Source organism: Poecilia mexicana, unplaced genomic scaffold (genome assembly GCF_051168715.1).
Source record: "Poecilia mexicana isolate PSO_F unplaced genomic scaffold, ASM5116871v1 scaffold_13, whole genome shotgun sequence".
Lineage (NCBI taxonomy): Eukaryota > Metazoa > Chordata > Actinopteri > Cyprinodontiformes > Poeciliidae > Poecilia > Poecilia mexicana.
In genome coordinates this window covers 23,960,172-23,981,282 of record NW_028263382.1, presented here as the reverse complement: position 1 = coordinate 23,981,282, position 21,111 = coordinate 23,960,172, and the positions used below count along the sequence as shown (strand labels likewise).

Here is a 21,111-nt window from a genome sequence, read left to right as displayed (position 1 = left end):
GAGGGTCCTGTAGCGGGTTTACAACAGAGAACTGCTCGGTGCCCAGTCTTGTCTCACCACACCGCGTCTTGCAGGGTTTGACGTGACAGCATTAAATAATTGAGAGCTGGGAACATGAGCGGACATGTTGTTCGCGTGTGTTCACTGTATGCGCTTTAAAGTGCACACCAAAGCAGGCGAGGTTTGGAAGAACTTACTTTCTCCGTTTCACTTTCACAAAGAGCAGACGAGCCTGCTTTAAGTGGGGCGGGGGGGGGGGCGGGAGGATGTGAAGCGAACTCCTACTGCTGCTGGCCTCAGACATCATGGACACGGGCACAGAGAGCAGACTCCCGCAGGAGTCCTCCTGCTTTAACAGGACTTTTTCCACCCTAACCGTCGATGATGTGTACGAAATAGCCAAGCTGGTCGGCGCTGAGGTGGAGAAGCTCATCGACGGCTACGGCAAAGAGAGCGTGGAGGGTCTGGTTCCGAAGATAGTGAAGGTGCTGGAGCTGCTGGAGAGCTTCGTCTCCGGCAACCAGTCGCTCTGTCTGAGGGAAGAGGAGCTGCTGAAGACGTTTGAGCAAATCCAGCTTCAGCAGCAGAAGAAGCGCTGGGGGAAGGACGGCGAGGAGGGCTACGAGAAAAATGAAATCCGGGTGAGTTTTAAATGCAGCCACCATTTTGTATTTAATTTTTTTTTTTAACGAACTATGTATTTCTCTTAGGAGAACGTTCTAACCATGTAACAGTAACAAACAGCTCTGTCTGCTGTGAGCCAACGGTTTACATGGCTGACCTCCACAAAATGTTGCTAAGACGTTCAACATTTCAACTTTTAAAGTGTAGTAAGCAATGTTATAGTGAAACTTGAAGTTGGGTGTAACTACAAGACATATATTTATTGTAACTGAAGTAGTTATTTGGTTTGCCATTTCTACAAATAACCCCATTTAAATCCCTCGTCGTCAAGACAACAAGATCAGTTACTTGGTTAACGTCTTGGTTGAGCATTTTAAATATTGACGAATCGTTGAAGAAAAAAAAATCTCATTAAATACAACACAGCTGGTTCACTAGGCTTCCTCAATATTACCACTATCACATAATATTGAGAAAATATATTTTCTGTAACTTCCACAGTTAAGTAGGTATGGATGGATAGCTAATAATTATATGGAATAGTGTCTCACTTATGTGATAATGTAATAATCAGAAAGCCATGATGAGATTATGTTCCCATTTTATATCATAATTATAAATATACTACTTTAAAGTCATATCTCACATCTTACTTTAGATATTATTTAATAATAAACACCTAACTAGCTCACATTAAGAGATAGCAATAAACTGTTAATTATCAGATGATATTTTAAACTCTTTATAACATAGTAAGATCATAATTTTGAGATAAGTAGCAGTGTTTGATTTGGGCAGTTGTCCAGAGTCGCATTAGAAAGTGATGAGTGCCAAATAACACAATTTCCTGTTAACTGACCACTTGAGAAGATGACAAACATTATCAAGTAAAAGGCGACACACTCATTGTGGCATATTGTATATATAAAAAAGAACTGGTCCCGGTTCCAAAATTTTCACGAAAGTTTTTACTCTGCATCGTTGCATCATAACATTAAATACAGATCCTCTGAGGTTATGATTTCCTCATCTTTCTCCTATTTCTGGAGCAGGAGCTGCAGCAGAAGGAGGAACAGTGGGAGAGGAGATGTGAGGAGCTGCAGGCCAGGTTGCAGAAGCTCCAGGATGATAAGAAGGAGCTGAAGAGCAGACTGGAGGGCACCTATGCCCAGGAAGGTGTGCTCTTTAAATACTTGTTGAACTTTTTATGGTCAACTTAGACAATTGTCTTGAGTTTTACCATTATGGTTTAGTTTTTATGGTAATACTGTTGTTTACATTTTGATTTTACATCTTCCTTTGGGGTCGTTTCTTACACTATCAAACTTTTTAACATTTTACATGTAACAGAATACACATTTCAGACAGGATATGTTTGGATCTGGATTGTGAAACCATACAGCACCATGTTCAGGATTATAGAGTGGACTGCGATAGATTTAAATTTTTAATTTTTTTTTAAATGGCATTCACCTAAGCATCTTGTTGCTATGCTCTAACAAGGTAATCCTGCCTCCAGGCCTTGTGGTTTCCCTATTTTTGTCATGGAAAAGCTTTATGGAAATGCAGATACTCACAGCACACATTCAAAACAGTGGCTTAATTGTAAGGCATTCATGCTAAACTCGAGAGTAGTCCAACTGGTTAATACAGTGTTCGCAACGCACATGGTGTGCTTTCTTTTTGTTAACTCTCCAGGTATGAGAAGAAGCCTCTGTAAAAAAAAATGTTTATTATGTCAACATAAAGAGGAGGCCCACACCGACAGATATTATCTTGTGGAAAGCATGTTGTCTTCCTAGGTAGGATTACGGAGAGGATTTTGCTTTCATTTGTCATGGGTACGAATGCCATAATAGTTTTGAAATCTAATAATTTATTTGAAACATTTTCTGGGAACTTTCAGCTTAAAACATCCAGGATTCTTTAAAAACAAGAGTTGGGTCCACATGTTTTCATGCACTGGGTTTTCTCTGTCCACATTGTGTCAAAAGTATAATAGTACAAGGTTTCCTCCAGAAAACTTGCTAAGCCAGGTATTTTTGGGCGCTCGGGCAATCATTCATCCAGCGGCCCGTCGTGTTTTTGAGTTAAAAAATGTTTAAAGTTGACAAGAGACTTGAAAACATCACTTTATAATCATGTGTTAATGGAAGATTGGAAGATTAACACTTGAACACCAACTATAAAGTCTTTAAAATGCAAACCTTTTAAAAAGACTTAAGTAAATAAGCATGGCTTAGCCTGGTGGGGGCTCAAGTAAAGCCTGGTGGCCCACCAGGCTTATATTACACTGGGGGAAACCCTGCAGTATTTTACCAAATGACACTTTGTAAGTTACTTTACACGTCGCAGTCGTCAACAAGCTTCTGGTAAATTTTTTGTTTGGATATTTGACCACTGCTAAGTAGAACTGGTAGAGCTTGTTTGAATTGTTTGGTTTCTTGACAGAGGCAGAATTTGAAAGCGTAATTCGCAAAAGTTCAGTACTGCTCTGTCTGAAATGATACAAAACCTGAATGATAGGAAGTTCTAGAACACCCAAGGCACGGGGCTCTTCTGAACACAATAGTCACTGTAGTTTCACGTCAACATGAACTAAAACTTTGCCAACCAAGAAAGATGCTTGGGTGTTTTGGAACCGCCTGTTTCAAACTGAAATGTGCTGATATCCACACCAGCCAAAAGTCATCTGGAGAAAATTTATTTTTTCCAAACGAGGCAAATTTCTACCCACACTTAGGAGACAAGCTAACGCTTCTAAACCTAAGAACATTATGCGAGCAGTTAGATTTGGTAGTGGCGGCATCATGCCATAGGTTTGTCTTTGCTGACAGTAAAAATAGAGGTATAATTGGTCAATTTTACCTTAATATTAACAGCAAAAAACATTGAGAGCAGGGCAATGATCACAGCAGGTTTTAAAACATATGAAGGCAGACTAACATTAAGCTAATGTGAGTGGCTCCAACCTTGGATCTGAATAGATCATGCTTAAAAGTACCATCAGAAAACCAATTGTTAAAATTAGATCTACCACATATGATATGTGCAAGCCTGTGTGTATAATTACCTCTGTGTGGATTTGATACAATCCTCAATAAATGTAAAGTTATACAAAATATTTTTGTCTAGAAGTGAATAAAGGTGTGTCGTCAGAGCTCACCAAATAAATGTAAAAAAAAAGATATTCATGTTTATGATGAGTTCAAGGAGCATATTATCAGAACAGAAAAATAATTATGTGTTATATTCTTTACAAATGAATTTTCAACAACATAAAAGACCAAATCTGTCTTGTATTCGCAAAGAAGAATCCAAACATGTAAAAGTAGACTTGGAGTTATGCTGACTCTTATGTTTTATGTGGGAGGATATGAAAGTAGAACAACTTAATTTGAACTAGAGAAAGTAAAAGCTAATAGGCTTTGGTGTTTCATGAAGCTTAGTTCAAATATCAAGCTTTACGTTTACCAGACTTAAATAGCCAAGTTTTTCATTTCATTTACCTCCTTTTTTTTTCTTTTTGTCTTGACAAAACCTCAATCGCCCCATTTTCTATTTCCGTCCAACATGCAAGAACTATGTCTCACCAGCCAGTCACAGACCTAAAACTAACCATCACACAGGTTTGGGCTTAGGACATGCACTGTATTTCTTCTCTTAGTGCAGCCACGCCATGTCTGAAGTCGGAGTCCGTTTATTCAAATATGGTGAAAAACATATCTTACTTGAATGGTATGTGTGTGCGGTATCTATCTTTCTGTGCTCAGGTGTAGACATCCACCACAATGTTTTAGTTTGCACTCCATACAGCAGTGAATAATAGGGAGTTATCTGTGGTATGTTTGTGTTAGCTTTGTGATGAAATGTTTGTGACATAGTCGTCTTGTCAGGCTGGAGAACTGGGAACTCCACTTTCAGAAAAATTCTCATGATTTCCCAGAGTTGTATATTTTGGTGTTTGTCAATCAGTTGTTTATATGATATTGCAACACAATTAGAGTTCTGTGAATTTGTGCATGAAGCACCAGTTTAAAGGCACACGTTTCGTAACTAGCTGCTTTCAATGCAACACTAAGCGGATTCCAGTACCTTCGGTCTTTCATAATGTTTTGTAACGATGGCAAAGAAATCTGATAGCAGTGCCATTTTGTACCTTTGCTTTCCTCTGCCTGTAAAAAACATGCGTTTGTTATTTTTAGATCGTGCTCAGAGGCAGGAGCGGGAGGTGATGCTGAAGCTGAAGGGGGTGGTGGACAAGCAGAGAGACGAGCTGAGGGCGAAAGTCCAGGAGATCGCCACAGTCTCCAAAGAGGTGGAAGCGGTAAGGACGCACAGAAACAGTCATGCTTGTACCATTTAACTGCTAAAACACCAAGAAAGATATCAGTGATGACTCACAGATGATTCCCATCGAGTAATTATCTGATAAATTAGTTGGTTATGCTGCAGGTGATCATCTTAAGGTCTAAAGTTCTCACTACGTAATTAGCTGCCACAATCAGGTTGGTACTACTAGACAGAAAAATCCTGAAAAGGCGTCATAAACTTAAAGTGATGAGGAAGATCACTTTAAAGTACTACAAGAAGCTAAACATCAATTGAGAAATGTTTTATAAAGCACTCAGAAAGAAGTTAGAGCTTCTAAAGAGCATGAATAAGGACTCTGGATGAGGGCGAGTCGGTGAACGGGTGGTAAAAGTCTGAAGAGATTCATCTAATTGTTGCTGCTTGCAGGCAAGCCCAAGCGTTGTTTTTGCCCACACAGCTTCTGTGTATGTATACGTGTGTGTGTGTATGAGTGTGTAGTTTGGACTGATTGCTTGCATGTGTCTCTGTGTCTGTCAGGGCACGCACACCACATGATTTATACAACTGCCAAGTCTGGGTGTGTTTGTTAATGCTTAACTTGTTGCTCCCAATCAGTTGACATAAAGGATAAAAAGAAAACCTTAAATGTCAACTGACGTAGTTTAGTTCATGACGTTTTCATTAGGCCCGAGCAGCTAAGCGCTGCGAGAGCCTATTGAAACTGTACTGTTTATTAGGCCCGAGCAGCTAAGCGCTGCGAGAGCCTATTGAAACTGTGCTGTTTATTATTAGGCCCGAGCAGCTAAGCGCTGCGAAGGCCTATTGTAATCGCGCTGTTTCTTATTATTATTATTATTATTATTATTATAGTTCTTGTGCCAAATGAATTGGCTTTTTGGGGGCTTTATCATATTCAAAAACTCACCAAACGTGGCGGGGGCATAGAGCCCGTGTAAAATTTACGTATTTTAAGGTCCTCAGAAAAATCGCACAAGAAACGGCTCAAGGGCGCCACCTGGCAAATTTCAAAGGACCCTTTCCTATTCACTTACTTTATCGTAGAGACTTGAAACTTGGTACACTTGTAGAGCTCCCCAAGACACTCAGAATTTACAATTAATGTCATAGTGCAAGTATCACAGAATGTCGGCCATTTTGGATTGAAGTTCCGATTTTGACCCGATTTTGGCCGTTTACAGGGTTCGCATTTTTTCGAACTTGTCCTAGGGATTTCGATCGATCGGCTTCAAACTCGGTCAGATCGTTCATAAGGCATGGCCGATCCAAAGTTATCGTAGGTTTGCGTTTTCGACCTTCCTGAAGGGGGGTTACCTGGGGTCAAAGTTCACCTAGTCGCCATGAAAAATAAAACGGTTATAACTTTTACAAAAAAACTCACAGCAGCACCAAACTGTCAGTGATTGATCATCATCGGGTCCCCTACAATACCCAATGGTCAAATGATGACATCACTTAGGCCACGCCCCCTTAGAACAGGAAGTGTCATTTTTTACTGTGAATGGTCGCTATCTGACCCCTTTGACCTAATCAACATGAAACTGTGTCCACAGACAGAAAACATGTTGGTGTGTCATGGATTCCAACCCTGTTTCGCTTTGATGGAGCAGGTGGGCGTGGCAGCGTGGCGAACTGACCTGTAACGCCGTCGCCATACGTTTGGCTGTAGATTCCACAATTTTAAGCCCAGCTGCACCAAACTTCACATGAGTGATCCTGGTGGGATGCCTTACGATCCTATGTCGTCATAGTCTGACGTCATCTAAGCCCCGCCCCCTCAGAACAGGAAGTGCCTTTTTTTGACTTGTAAAGCTCCATCTATGGTTCTCTCAACCTAATCAAGATGATTCTGTGTTGGATGACAGATAACATGTTGGTCTCACTTGCTTTAAAGCGCCAAGAGTCTTCAGTAGAGGGCGTGGCCGTGGCAGCGCGGCGAAGCAGAGGGAACGCCGCCGCCATACGTTTGGCTCTAGATTCCACATCGTTCAGCCCAGCTGCACCAAACTCACTAGGATGCATCCTTATTTATCCCCGAACAGGAATCCATAACAGTCGTTCATGGGCGTGGCCTAATTTCTCTACAGCGCCCCCTAGAATTATTTAAATAATCAGCCCCAAGCCATGCTTTAACCTAGAATTATGAAACTTGGTACACATGTGTATGATGTCAGGACCTACAAAAAAGTCTCTTGGAGCCATGGTGCAAACCCAACAGGAAGTCGGCCATTTTGGATCAAAATCCGCCATTTTCTGTTTTTCATAGACGTCACATCTGATCCATCTCCTCCTACAGCTTTCGAGATACAGACTTCAAATTCAGTCAGCAGAGTTGAGACAATAAAGGTCTGAAGTTATCACAGGAATTTTTGTGTGTCAAAGCGTGTGGGCGTGGTAAAGTCCCAAACTTTGACTATTCACCATTAAGCATCAAAGTGACATAACATGCACATACAAGGTCACAGCTGCATCAGACTTTCTATGTCTCATTATAGACCAGTCCTCATCACGGTTAGGTGGTCGATTGATGACATCACCTTAGCCCCGCCCACTTCCGACAGGAAGTCACCTGTTTTTCCTACTGTATGTCTTACTTTTACACTCTAAGTCATATGGGATTCATCCTGTGCAGACTGACATAAAATGACATGAAGATGAACTCTGTCAATGCCTACTGATGCGTGGGGGCGTCGCAAAATGGCTGTCCCTCGCCATATGCATACGATCATCTCTTATTCACAGACACATCATCCGATTTACACCAGACTTTTTATGAGTGACACTTGTGAACCTCTAAGGAGCCCAGTGGAGTTTAATTGCAATTTGACTCCACTGCGCCCCCTATGTTAATCAAACAGCTGTATCTCCTCTCTACATGGCCCGATGTGCTCCAGATTTTTGGTTCATCGCCAGGGAGCTCTGCCGAAGCCGTAAAAGCGGATAGCGTGGATGAGGGCGCGCGAGCGTCGGCGGTGGCGGGCGGGTGGCGGTGCTGGTACCCCCGCGGTGGCTATAGGCCGGAGCAGCGCTAGCTGCGAGGGCCGCTTGAGGCTCCGCGGAGCTTTAATTATTCTTATTAGGCCCGAGCAGCTAAGCGCTGCGAAGGCCTATTGTAATCGTGCTGTTAATTATTATTATTATTATGCTTCCGCCAAATAAATTGGCTTTTAGGGGGCTTTATCATATTCAAAAACTCACCAAACTTGGCGGACGCATCAGGTCTGCGTGAAAATTACGTATTTTAAGGTCCCCAGAAAAATCGCACAAGAAACGGCTCAAGGGCGCCACCTAGCAACTTTCAAAGGACCCTTTCCTATTCACTTACTTTATCGTAGAGACTTGAAACTTGGTACACTTGTACAGCTCCCCAAAACACTCTGAATTTACAATTAATGTCATAGTGCAAGTATCACAGATTGTCGGCCATTTTGGATTGAATCTCCGATTTTGACCCGATTTTGTCCGTTTACAGGGTTCGCATTTGATCGAACTTGTCCTAGGGATTTCGATCGATCGGCTTGAAACTCGGTCAGATCGTTCAAAGGGCATGGCCGATCCAAAGTTATCGTAGGTTTGCGTTTTCGGGCTTGCTGAAGGGGTCTTTCCGGGGGTCAAAGGTCACCGATTCGCCATGAAACATCAAACTGTTATAACTCTTTGAAAAAAACTCATAGAAGCACCAAACTTTCAGTGATTGATCATCATGGGATGCTCTACAATACCCAACGGTCAAATGATGACGTCACTTAGGCCACGCCCCCTGAGAACAGGAAGTGTCATTTTTTACGCTGAACGGTCGCTATCTGACCCCTTTGACCTAATCGAGGTGAAACTGTGTCCACAGACAGAAAACATGTTGGTGTGTTGAGGATTCCAAGCCAAGCTCATTTGAATCCAGCAGGTGGGCGTGGCGGCGTGGCGAAGTGACCCTAAACGCCGTGTCCTTACGTTTGGCTGTGGATTCCACAATTTTGAGGCCAGCTGCACCAAACTTGACATGAGTGATCCTGGTAGGGTCCCCTACGATCCTATGTTGTCATAGTCTGACGTCATCTAAGCCCCGCCCCCTCAGAACAGGAAGTGCTTTTTTTTCCATGGAAAGCTGCCTTTCTGGCTCACTGCACCTAATCAACATGATTCTGTGTTGGATGACAGATAACATGTTAGTCTCACTTGCTTTAAAGCGCCAAGAGTCTTCTGTAGAGGGCGTGGCCGTGGGACCGCGGCGAAGCAGAGGTAACGCCGCCGCCATACGTTTGGCTCTAGATTCCACATCATTCGGCCCAGCTGCACCAAACTCACTAGGATGCATCCTTATCCATCCCCGAACAGGAATCCATAACAGTCGTTGATGGGCGTGGCCTAATTTCTCTACAGCGCCCCCTAGAAATTTTTAAATGATCAGCCCCAAGCCATGCTTTAACCTAGAATTATGAAACTTGCTACACATGTGTATCATGTCAGGACCTACAAAAAAGTCTCTTGGAGCCATGGTGCAAACCCAACAGGAAGTCGGCCATTTTGGATCAAAATCAGCCATTTCCTCTTTTTCATAGACATCGCATCTGATCTATCTCCTCCTACAGCTTTTGAGATAGAGACTTCAAACTCAGTCAGCAGAGACTTGAGACATTAAAGATGAAAAGTTATCGTAGGAATTTTTCTATGTCAAAGCATGTGGGCGTGGCTAAGTCCCAAACTTTGACTATTCGCCATGAAACATCAAGATGCAATAACTTCCACATAGAAGGTCACAGCTGCATCAGACTTCCTATATCTGACTACAGACCACCCCTCATCACATTGAGATGGTCAGTTGATGACATCACCTTAACCCCGCCCACTTCCGACAGGAAGTCACCTGTTTTTTCTATTGTATGTCTTACTTTTACTCTCTAAGTCATATGGGTTTCATCCGGTGTAGGCTGACATGACATGATATGATGATGAACTCTCCCATGATGAACTCGACTGACCCGTGGGGGCGTGGCTAAGTCCCAAACTTTGACTATACAGCATGAAACATGAATGTGAAATAACTTCCAAATGCCAGGTCACAGCTGCATCAGACTTTCTATGTCTTATTATAGACCAGCCTTCATCATAGTTAGGTGGTCGATTGATGACATCACCCTAGCCCCGCCCACTTCCGACAGGAAGTAACCTCTTTCTTCAATTGTATGTCTTACTTTTACTCTCTAATTCTTATGGGTTTCATCCTGTGCAGACTGACATGAAATGAAATGATGATGAACTCTGCCGTGATGAACTCTACTGACCCGTGGGGGCGTGGCTAAGTCCCAAACTTTGAATATACATCATGAAACATGAATGTGAAATTACTTCCTAATGCCAGGTCACAGCTGCAACAGACTTTCTATGTCTCATTATAGATAAGCCCTCATCACAGTTATGTGGTCGATTGATGACATCACCCTTGCCCCGCCCACTTCCGACAGGAAGTGACCTGTTTTTTCTACTGTATGTCTTACTTTTTCTCTCTAATTCTTATGGGTTTCATCCTGTGCAGACTGACATGAAATGAAATGATGATGAACTCTGCCGTGATGAACTCTACTGACCCGTGGGGGCGTGGCTAAGTCCCAAACTTTGAATATACATCATGAAACATGAATGTGAAATTACTTCCTAATGCCAGGTCACAGATGCATCAGACTTTCTATGTGTCATTATAGACCAGCCATCATGACAGTTAGGTGGTCGATTGATGACATAACATTAGCCCCGCACACTTCCGACAGGAAGTCACCTCTTTTTTCGACTGTATGTCTTACTTTTACACTCTAAAACATGTTGGTGTGTCATGGATTCCAACCCTGTGCACACTGACATAACATGAGATGATGATGAACTCTGTCAATGCCTACAGACCCGTGGGGGAGTGGCAAAATGGCTGTCCCTCGCCATATGCATACGATCGTCTCTTATTCACAAACGCATCATCCTATTTGCACCAGACTTTTTATGAGTGAAACTTGTGAACCTCTGAGGAGCCCAATACAGTTTAATTGCAATTTGACTCCACTGCGCCCCCTAGGTTAATCAAACAGCTATATCTCCTTGCCACATGGCCCAATCTGCTCCAGATTTTGGGTGCATGGCCAGTGAACGCTGCCGAAGACATCGAAGCGGATCGCATGGAGGACGGCGTGTGAGCGTCAGCGGTGGCCGGCGGGAGGCGGTGCTGGAACATCCGCGGTGGCTATAGGCTTGAGCGGCGCTTGGCTGCGAGGGCCGCTTGAGGCTCCGCGGAGCTTTAATTATAGTTCTTGTGCCAAAAGAATTGGCTTTTTGGGGGCTTTCTCATATTCAAAAACTCACCAAACTTGGCGGGGGCATAGAGCCCGTGTAAAATTTACGTATTTTAAGGTCCCCAGAAAAATCGCACAAGAAACGGCTCAAGGGCGCCACCTAGCAACTTTCAAAAGACCCTTTCCTATTCATTTACTTTATCGTAGAGACTTGAAACTTGGTACACTTGTAGAGCTCCCCAAAACACTCAGAATTTACAATTAATGTCATAGTGCAAGTATCACAGATTGTCGGCCATTTTGGATTGAAGTTCCGATTTTGACCCGATTTTGGGCGTTTGCAGGGTTCGCATTTGATCGAACTTGTCCTAGGGATTTCGATCGATCGGCTTCAAACTCGGTCAGATCGTTCATAAGGCATGGCCGATCCAAAGTTATCGTAGGTTTGCGTTTTCGGGCTTGCTGAAGGGGTCTTTCCGGGGGTCAAAGGTCACCGATTCGCCATGAAACATCAAACTGTTATAACTCTTTGAAAAAAACTCATAGAAGCACCAAACTTTCAGTGATTGATCATCATGGGATGCTCTACAATACCCAACGGTCAAATGATGACGTCACTTAGGCCACGCCCCCTGAGAACAGGAAGTGTCATTTTTTACGCTGAACGGTCGCTATCTGACCCCTTTGACCTAATCGAGGTGAAACTGTGTCCACAGACAGAAAACATGTTGGTGTGTTGAGGATTCCAAGCCAAGCTCATTTGAATCCAGCAGGTGGGCGTGGCGGCGTGGCGAAGTGACCCTAAACGCCGTGTCCTTACGTTTGGCTGTGGATTCCACAATTTTGAGGCCAGCTGCACCAAACTTGACATGAGTGATCCTGGTAGGGTCCCCTACGATCCTATGTTGTCATGGTCTGACGTCATCTAAGCCCCGCCCCCTCAGAACAGGAAGTGCTTTTTTTTCCACGGAAAGCTGCCTTTCTGGCTCACTGCACCTAATCAACATGATTCTGTGTTGGATGACAGATAACATGTTAGTCTCACTTGCTTTAAAGCGCCAAGAGTCTTCTGTAGAGGGCGTGGCCGTGGGACCGCGGCGAAGCAGAGGTAACGCCGCCGCCATACGTTTGGCTCTAGATTCCACATCGTTCAGCCCAGCTGCACCAAACTCACTAGGATGCATCCTTATCCATCCCCGAACAGGAATCCATAACAGTCGTTGATGGGCGTGGCCTAATTTCTCTACAGCGCCCCCTAGAAATTTTTAAATGATCAGCCCCAAGCCATGCTTTAACCTAGAATTATGAAACTTGGTACACATGTGTATCATGTCAGGACCTACAAAAAAGTCTCTTGGAGCCATGGTGCAAACCCAACAGGAAGTCGGCCATTTTGGATCAAAATCAGCCATTTCCTCTTTTTCATAGACATCGCATCTGATCTATCTCCTCCTGCAGCTTTTGAGATAGAGACTTCAAACTCAGTCAGCAGAGACTTGAGACATTAAAGATGAAAAGTTATCGTAGGAATTTTTCTATGTCAAAGCATGTGGGCGTGGTTAAGTCCCAAACTTTGACTATTCACCATTAAGCATCAAAGTGACATAACATCCACATATAAGGTCACAGCTGCATCAGACTTTCTGTGTCTCATTATAGACCACCCCTCATCACAGTTAGGTGGTCGATTGATGACATCACCTTAGCCCCGCCCACTTCCGACAGGAAGTCACCTGTTTTTTCTACTGTATGTCTGACTTTTACTCTCTAAGTCATGTTGGTCTGTCATGGATTCCAACCCTGTGCAGGCTGACATAAAATGAGATGATTATGAACTCTGTAAATGCCTACTGGTAAGTTTGGGACTAAGCGTGGCTTAGTCCCAAACTTTGACTATTCACCATGAAACATGAATGTGAAATAACTTCCACATGCCAGGTCACAGCTGCATCAAACTTTCTATGTCTCATTATAGACCAGTCCTCATCACAGTTAGGTGGTCGATTGATGACATCACCTTAGCCCCGCCCACTTCCGACAGGAAGTCACCTGTTTTTTCTACTGTATGTCTGACTTTTACTCTCTCAGTCATATGGGTTTCATCCTGTGCAGACTGACATAAAATGCCATGAAGATGAACTCTGTCAATGCCTACTGACCCGTGGGGGCGTGGCAAAATGGCTCACCCTCGCCATATGCAAACGATTGTCTCTTATTAACACACGCATCATCCCATTTGCTCCAGACTTTTTATGAGTGACACTTGTGAACCTCTAAGGAGCCCAATAGAGTTTAATTGCAATTTGACTCCACTGCGCCCCCTAGGTAAATCGACAGCTGTATCTCCTTGCCACATGGCCCAATCTGCTCCAGATTTTGGCTGCATGGCCAGGGAACGCTGCCGAAGACATCGAAGCGGATCGCGTGGAGGATGGCGCGCGAGCGTCGGCGGTGGCCGGCGGGAGGCGGTGCTGGAACATCCGCGGTGGCTATAGGCTTGAGCGGCGCTTGGCTGCGAGGGCCGCTTGAGGCTCCGCGGAGCTTTAATTATTTTTTTTATTTACCCAAATGAATTGGCTTTTTGGGGGCTTTATCATATTCAAAAACTCACCAAACTTGGCGGGGGCATAGAGCCCGTGTAAAATTTATGTATTTTAAGGTCCCCGGAAAAATCGCAAAAGAAACGGCTCAAGGGCGCCACCTAGCAACTTTCAAAAGACCCTTTCCTATTCACTTACTTTATCGTAGAGACTTGAAATTTGGTACACTTGTAGAGCTCCCCAAGACACTCTGAATTTACAATTAATGTCATAGTGCAAGTATCACAGATTGTCGGCCATTTTGGATTGAAGTTCCGATTTTGACCCGATTTTGGCCGTTTACAGGGTTCGCATTTGATCGAACTTGTCCTAGGGATTTCGATCGATCGGCTTCAAACTCGGTCAGATCGTTCATAAGGCATGGCCGATCCAAAGTTATCGTAGGTTTGCGTTTTCGGGCTTGCTGAAGGGGTCTTTCCGGGGGTCAAAGGTCACCGATTCGCCATGAAACATCAAACTGTTATAACTCTTTGAAAAAAACTCATAGAAGCACCAAACTTTCAGTGATTGATCATCATGAGATGCTCTACAATACCCAATGGTCAAATTATGACGTCACTTAGGCCACGCCCCCTGAGAACAGGAAGTGTCATTTTTTACGCTGAACGGTCGCTATCTGACCCCTTTGACCTAATCGAGGTGAAACTGTGTCCACAGACAGAAAACATGTTGGTGTGTTGAGGATTCCAAGCCAAGCTCATTTGAATCCAGCAGGTGGGCGTGGCGGCGTGGCGAAGTGACCCTAAACGCCGTGTCCTTACGTTTGGCTGTGGATTCCACAATTTTGAGGCCAGCTGCACCAAACTTGACATGAGTGATCCTGGTAGGGTCCCCTACGATCCTATGTTGTCATAGTCTGACGTCAGCTAAGCCCCGCCCCCTCAGAACAGGAAGTGCTTTTTTTTCCATGGAAAGCTGCCTTTCTGGCTCACTGCACCTAATCAACATGATTCTGTGTTGGATGACAGATAACATGTTAGTGTCACTTGCTTTAAAGCGCCAAGAGTCTTCTGTAGAGGGCGTGGCCGTGGGACCGCGGCGAAGCAGAGGTAACGCCGCTGCCATACGTTTGGCTCTAGATTCCACATCGTTCAGCCCAGCTGCACCAAACTCACTAGGATGCATCCTTATCCGTCCCCGAACAGGAATCCATAACAGTCGTTGATGGGCGTGGCCTAATTTCTCTACAGCGCCCCCTAGAAATTTTTAAATGATCAGCCCCAAGCCATGCTTTAACCTAGAATTATGAAACTTGGTACACATGTGTATCATGTCAGGACCTACAAAAAAGTCTCTTGGAGCCATGGTGCAAACCCAACAGGAAGTCGGCCATTTTGGATCAAAATCAGCCATTTCCTCTTTTTCATAGACATCGCATCTGATCTATCTCCTCCTGCAGCTTTTGAGATAGAGACTTCAAACTCAGTCAGCAGAGACTTGAGACATTAAAGATGAAAAGTTATCGTAGGAATTTTTCTATGTCAAAGCATGTGGGCGTGGCTAAGTCCCAAACTTTGACTATTCGCCATGAAACATCAAGATGCAATAACTTCCACATAGAAGGTCACAGCTGCATCAGACTTCCTATATCTGACTACAGACCACCCCTCATCACATTGAGATGGTCAGTTGATGACATCACCTTAACCCCGCCCACTTCCGACAGGAAGTCACCTGTTTTTTCTATTGTATGTCTTACTTTTACTCTCTAAGTCATATGGGTTTCATCCGGTGTAGGCTGACATGACATGATATGATGATGAACTCTCCCATGATGAACTCGACTGACCCGTGGGTCGTGGCTAAGTCCCAAACTTTGACTATACAGCATGAAACATGAATGTGAAATAACTTCCAAATGCCAGGTCACAGCTGCATCAGACTTTCTATGTCTCATTATAGACCAGCCTTCATCATAGTTAGGTGGTCGATTGATGACATCACCCTAGCCCCGCCCACTTCCGACAGGAAGTAACCTCTTTCTTCAATTGTATGTCTTACTTTTACTCTCTAATTCTTATGGGTTTCATCCTGTGCAGACTGACATGAAATGAAATGATGATGAACTCTGCCGTGATGAACTCTACTGACCCGTGGGGGCGTGGCTAAGTCCCAAGCTTTGAATATACATCATGAAACATGAATGTGAAATTACTTCCTAATGCCAGGTCACAGATGCATCAGACTTTCTATGTCTCATTATAGACCAGCCCTCATCACAGTTAGGTGGTCGATTGATGACATCACCTTAGCCCCGCCCACTTCCGACAGGAAGTCACCTGTTTTTTATACTGTATGTCTTACTTTTACACTCTAAAACATGTTGGTGTGTCATGGATTCCAACCCTGACATAACCCTGACATAACATGAGATGATGATGAACTCTGTCAATGCCTACAGACCCGTGGGGGAGTGGCAAAATGGCTGTCCCTCGCCATATGCATACGATCGTCTCTTATTCACAAACGCATCATCCTATTTGCACCAGACTTTTTATGAGTGAAACTTCTGAACCTCTGAGGAGCCCAATACAGTTTAATTGCAATTTGACTCCACTGCGCCCCCTAGGTTAATCAAACAGCTGTATCTCCTTGCCACATGGCCCAATCTGCTCCAGATTTTGGGTGCATGGCCAGTGAACGCTGCCGAAGACATCGAAGCGGATCGCGTGGAGGACGGCGCGCGAGCGTCGGCGGTGGCCGGCGGGAGGCGGTGCTGGAACATCCGCGGTGGCTATAGGCTTGAGCGGCGCTTGGCTGCGAGGGCCGCTTGAGGCTCCGCGGAGCTTTAATTTGATTTTGTCTCTGGATTGGTGTTTAAAATATTTTTCTCTAAATGCAGGGTTTCCCCCAGTTCATTATAAACCTGGTGGGCCACCAGGCTTTACTTGTGCCCCCATCAAGCTAAGCATTGTTTTTTGTTTTTATTTTAGTTGTTTTTTTAATTATTGCCTTTTTTAAAGATTTTATTGATGGTGTTTAGATATTAATCGTCCAGTCTTCCAATAACGCATAACTGTCAAGTGAGATTTTCAAATTTCCTGTCAACATTTAACATTTTTTTAAATCAAAAACATGGCAGCCGGCTGGATGACTGCTCTAGCGCCCTGAGCACCGGGCTTAGCAAGTTTTCTGGGGGGAACCCCTACTCAGTGTATTTGTTTTGACAGTGTGTGGTTTATTTGTTCACCACGTGCTTCAAGCACAAACATGGATGTTTTCGGGCTCCCTGTCTTTATGTTCAGCAGCGGCATATTGATTGTACCTCTGTTTCCAACCCCTGAGACAAACAGCAAATATCTGCCTCACTGCTCATGACGCCATTACAAGGGTGTGTGTGTGTATGTGTGTTCATGCGTGTGCAGCTCCAGGAGCAGTTGGACCGCTTCATGAAGATGAACGAAGAGTTGCGGCACAAGCAGAACGTGCTGCAGACACAGCTGAAGAGCATGGTGGAGAGGAAGGCCGACGTGGAGACGGACCTGAAGGAGAAAAACAAGGAGATAGAAAGGCTCCAAAGACAGCTGAACAAAGCCAACGCACAGCTGAACAAAGCCGACGGAAACAGCTCTGTATGTGGTCTTGTTGCCCTTAATACTCTTCTTATGTATTTTAGACATGCATATGTGTTGTAAACAATTATCTTTGTTTTAAAATTGAAGTCAAATTGGGGAAAACTGAATGTTAGTACTGTATAACCTAAACGGGGTTGGGAGATTCAGCTTTCCTATGAAGCACAGAAGTAGCCGCTGTTTGTCAAACCACAACTTCTCTGTTAATTTCAAGTTCAGGCCTTGTGCTGACCACTCCATAATGCTAACCCTGCTAATCTGGAACCACATACTGGTGTTAGGGTTGTTGTCCTGTAAAAAAACCCGTTTTGAGGAAATTCCTCTTCGTCAAAAGGCAGCAATGTTTTTGCACATTGTACGAGCTCAACGTGCAAAAACAAATAGACATGCCAAATCCAATCTGCACTGGCTGGATGATAAGTGTTAAATTTGGCCTTTCTCAAATGCAAGCATGTCAAGAAAATGTTCATTTTGGAAAGGGGAGATTCTGAACTGCCGAGTTGAACAATCCAGGAGGGGAACGGCACATTCTGTTGACTCGTCGTTTTCGTTCCTCAAAGTTTCACACAGTTCAGTTGCTCTTCAGGAGAGGTTATTAGCTGTTTGTTGTTGCATAGACTAATGAGTTTCTGTTCCCCCAGCTGCCCAGTCCAAGTCAAACTGCTAAAGAGTCGGCCGAAAAGCCAACCGTTGAGCAGAACGACTTTGATCAGCCGTGCTTCACAAAGAAGGAGGTGCGGGACATTCTGTTTGAGAGGAACGAGCTGAAAACCAACCTCTTTCTGGTGCAGGAGGAGCTCAGCTACTACCAGAGGTGGGTTTTAAAGAGCTTCAGTTGAATATTGATGAGGAACATTTCGGATTCAGGTGCACTTTTGACTATTTAGTTCTTAGAGTTTCCTAATTGTTTTTTTTAATTTTTTTTTATCATCGTCTATTTGCAGGGAGATTTTGAATGAGGAGAGGTGTCCAGGCTTCCTTTTGGAAGCTGTCCGATCGGCAATCAAAGAGCGAAGGAAGCTGATAAAGGCGAAGATGCTGGGGATTCCACTGAGCGACTGCAGCATCAGGTACGAATTAGAGGCAAAATGCATTCCTCACATCCCGAAATTCACCCAGCAGTAAAGTCTAGATGAAGAAACACGTGAAAGCGGTGAGAAATACAGCCATATGTTTTTCTTCAGTGATAAGGAAGAGACGAGTTCCCTGAACGGGCAGACGGAAGTGGATCGCTCAGAAGTAGACGGGCCTAGCAAACCAGCTGAGTCACGCATTCGGCACCTGTAAGTTCACACTGAAAGTAGAGCTGGTTGGCCAAGCGTAGGTGTGGTTACAGCTTGAAGCCTGTAGGGGTCAGAGTTCTGGTCCAAATGTAACCTTTACATACAGAACACCCTGTATGTATCCCCACTGCGAAAGACGGCATTGGCAACGTTATACTCTGAGGATGCTTTTCATCAACAGGGAAGCTGGTCAGTGTTGAATGGAGGAACTGAAAGAGAGAGAACCTGTTTGAAGCTACAAAAGCTGTTGTGTCTGGGGCGGAGGTTCACCATGCAGTATAATGCTGACTTTAAACACAGAGACAGAGCTACAGTGAAACGGTTTAGATCAAACATAGCATAGTGGCGTGTTAGAGCGGCCAATGTAGTGTCCTGTTGAGAAATAGCTAGAGTTGAAATTCTGCTGCTCATTTTTTGTTCATAAAAAAAAAAAAAGTCAGACACTTCAATTGCAGATCTGATAGAGACGATCACTCAAATAGTGGAAGCTGTACTTGCAGTGAAAGGGGAGGGGTTTATCAAATGTTTGGCACATGGGGATGAATATTAATGCACTCCGCACTTTTCATATTTTTATTTGCACAACATTTGGATTTCATGTTGCTCCCATGTTGGTCTGTCACTCGAAATGCCAGTAAAATGCATTTTAGTTTATGATATCAAAATGTGAAAAAGTTTGAGTGAATTTTTTTTTTTTTCTTACAAAACGCTTTATATATGTAACTTTGCAGCAGTAAAGATGCAAAAATAAAAAGCATTCTCACATGAATGCAAACCGAGCCACAGAAACACAGCGGCATGAGTTCCACTCCACCGCCTCTGTCCCGATCATCTGCCAATCCTTGTCTATATTTAGCTATAATCCCTGACCGCATGTCTGACCCGAGGCCTGTCTCTTCCACTCTGTCGGCCGCAGCTTCGGCTTTCTGTCGCGCGCGGGCAGCATCAGGAACCCCACCCACATGAGCAGCTCTGCCTCCAGCTGGGAGATCCTGGGAGAAACGGAGGCCAGCGAGGAGACGGAGCCACAGCCGACTTCTTAACGCCGGTCGGGAGAGGCTGCTGCGAGGTTCCTCTCTGCTTTCAGCCGCTCCTCCCCCTCGCCCTGCAGCTCGTAGCAGAGCACCTGTTGGTTCAGAGAAAGTTATTTTAACGCTCCTCGTGCTTGGGTGAAACAAAACTAAGTATCTTAGGAGACGACATAGTAATATGTCAGTAATTTTAATAAACAAACCCTCTAACTCTCACTTTTCAGCTGTCTTTCAGTCATGACTTTTGCTCAGTGAGAGCTTAGACACTGATTAAGTGGTACTAATGTAAACGCAAGAGGGACATGTTTAAGCTCTTAAACCTTGTTTTTTGTTCAGCAATTAAAACAATCAAGTGTATTTATACTTATATACGAGAAACATTTAAATGTTTTTAATTATGGAGAAATCTAACATAGTATATATTTTTATATTTATCTTCAAATATATTTAGCTAAGACCAAAGACAGGAAGATCATTTAATTTTTCTCAGTTTTTTCACTGTTGGTAGGCAAATGCCCACATGAATATTGGACACGTGCTAAAACACAAAAAACAACTTATTTCTAATTTTACTGGTTTGCTCTTGAATTTGTGAATTGTTCAGTTGAAGTATTGACCTATATTGTATGATAGAAGTTTGTCATAATAAGAAGCACTTATCTGTTCTATATGGTGGCATTTTATTTCAGGTGAATATATTTTTTCCTTAAACTCTGTAGTAAATTCTTAGGTTTAATATCTTTCATGATTTTAGGAGCTTTTATCCACAGGAAAAATAGAAAACTTTTCTTTTTTTTTGCCTCTGAATCATTTTATTTCCTCTTTCTTTCTGGTAGCTCTAGCATTTTTACCCCTTACGCCTTAACTTACTGTTTATATTGTTTAAGATGTATTTTCCTGCTGCTACGTCATTCATTATTTGAGCAGAGCAACAGTATTGGCCGGTGTGTATTGGATATTTGGTGCCCTGATTGGCTGTTATCCAAGCTTCTCGATAGTCATGACTTCATTTTGATGCGTGTTTTCAAAGCCACCACTTCCAGCTAACATGCAGGGATGAAGTCACCACTTTTACTTTGTCTAGCCCCTCCTCTCTACTCATACAGGCCAGTGGCTTATGTCATTGAGGGACAAACAGTGAACACCCAAAGAGGACTGTTTTCTGAAAACAAAGTGTGGAGTTTATTTTTGTAAGCATGTTTGTAACCGTTTGCAGACATACATTTTACTGGATGTTACATATCTGCAAAATCTGGATTTTCAATAAAAACATGAAACATACTGAAAAGCTCCTTCCCCCCCCCCTCTCTGCTGTATTTTTGTTCTTTTGTGACGACCGTCATGTTGAGAGAGTTGGGTGAAATGTAGCGGTCAGGTGTTCTGACTTTCTCGACTTT

General features: G+C 43.7%; 1 protein-coding gene across 1 annotated transcript; it reads left to right on the top strand.

The window, feature by feature from the left end:
• Window positions 1-32: 32 nt before the first annotated feature.
• rilp (Rab interacting lysosomal protein) lies at window positions 33-21,002 on the top strand. The gene is made up of 8 exons (XM_014997933.2): window positions 33-641; window positions 1,677-1,800; window positions 4,830-4,951; window positions 17,194-17,400; window positions 18,042-18,214; window positions 18,345-18,470; window positions 18,585-18,683; window positions 19,600-21,002. The coding sequence occupies exons 1-8, from the start codon at window positions 306-308 to the stop codon at window positions 19,724-19,726; spliced, it is 1,314 nt and encodes a 437-aa protein (XP_014853419.2). The 5' UTR covers window positions 33-305; the 3' UTR covers window positions 19,727-21,002.
• The last annotated feature ends 109 nt before the right edge of the window (window positions 21,003-21,111 follow it).

Excerpts from the sequence above, each read along its gene's own strand:
- rilp (XM_014997933.2), top strand. The coding sequence starts at position 306 with ATGGACACGGGCACAGAGAGCAGACTCCCGCAGGAGTCCTCCTGCTTT. Across the intron at positions 17,401-18,041 it reads AAGCCGACGGAAACAGCTCT|CTGCCCAGTCCAAGTCAAAC; the intron begins GTATGTGGTCTT and ends CTGTTCCCCCAG. Across the intron at positions 18,215-18,344 it reads GAGCTCAGCTACTACCAGAG|GGAGATTTTGAATGAGGAGA; the intron begins GTGGGTTTTAAA and ends GTCTATTTGCAG.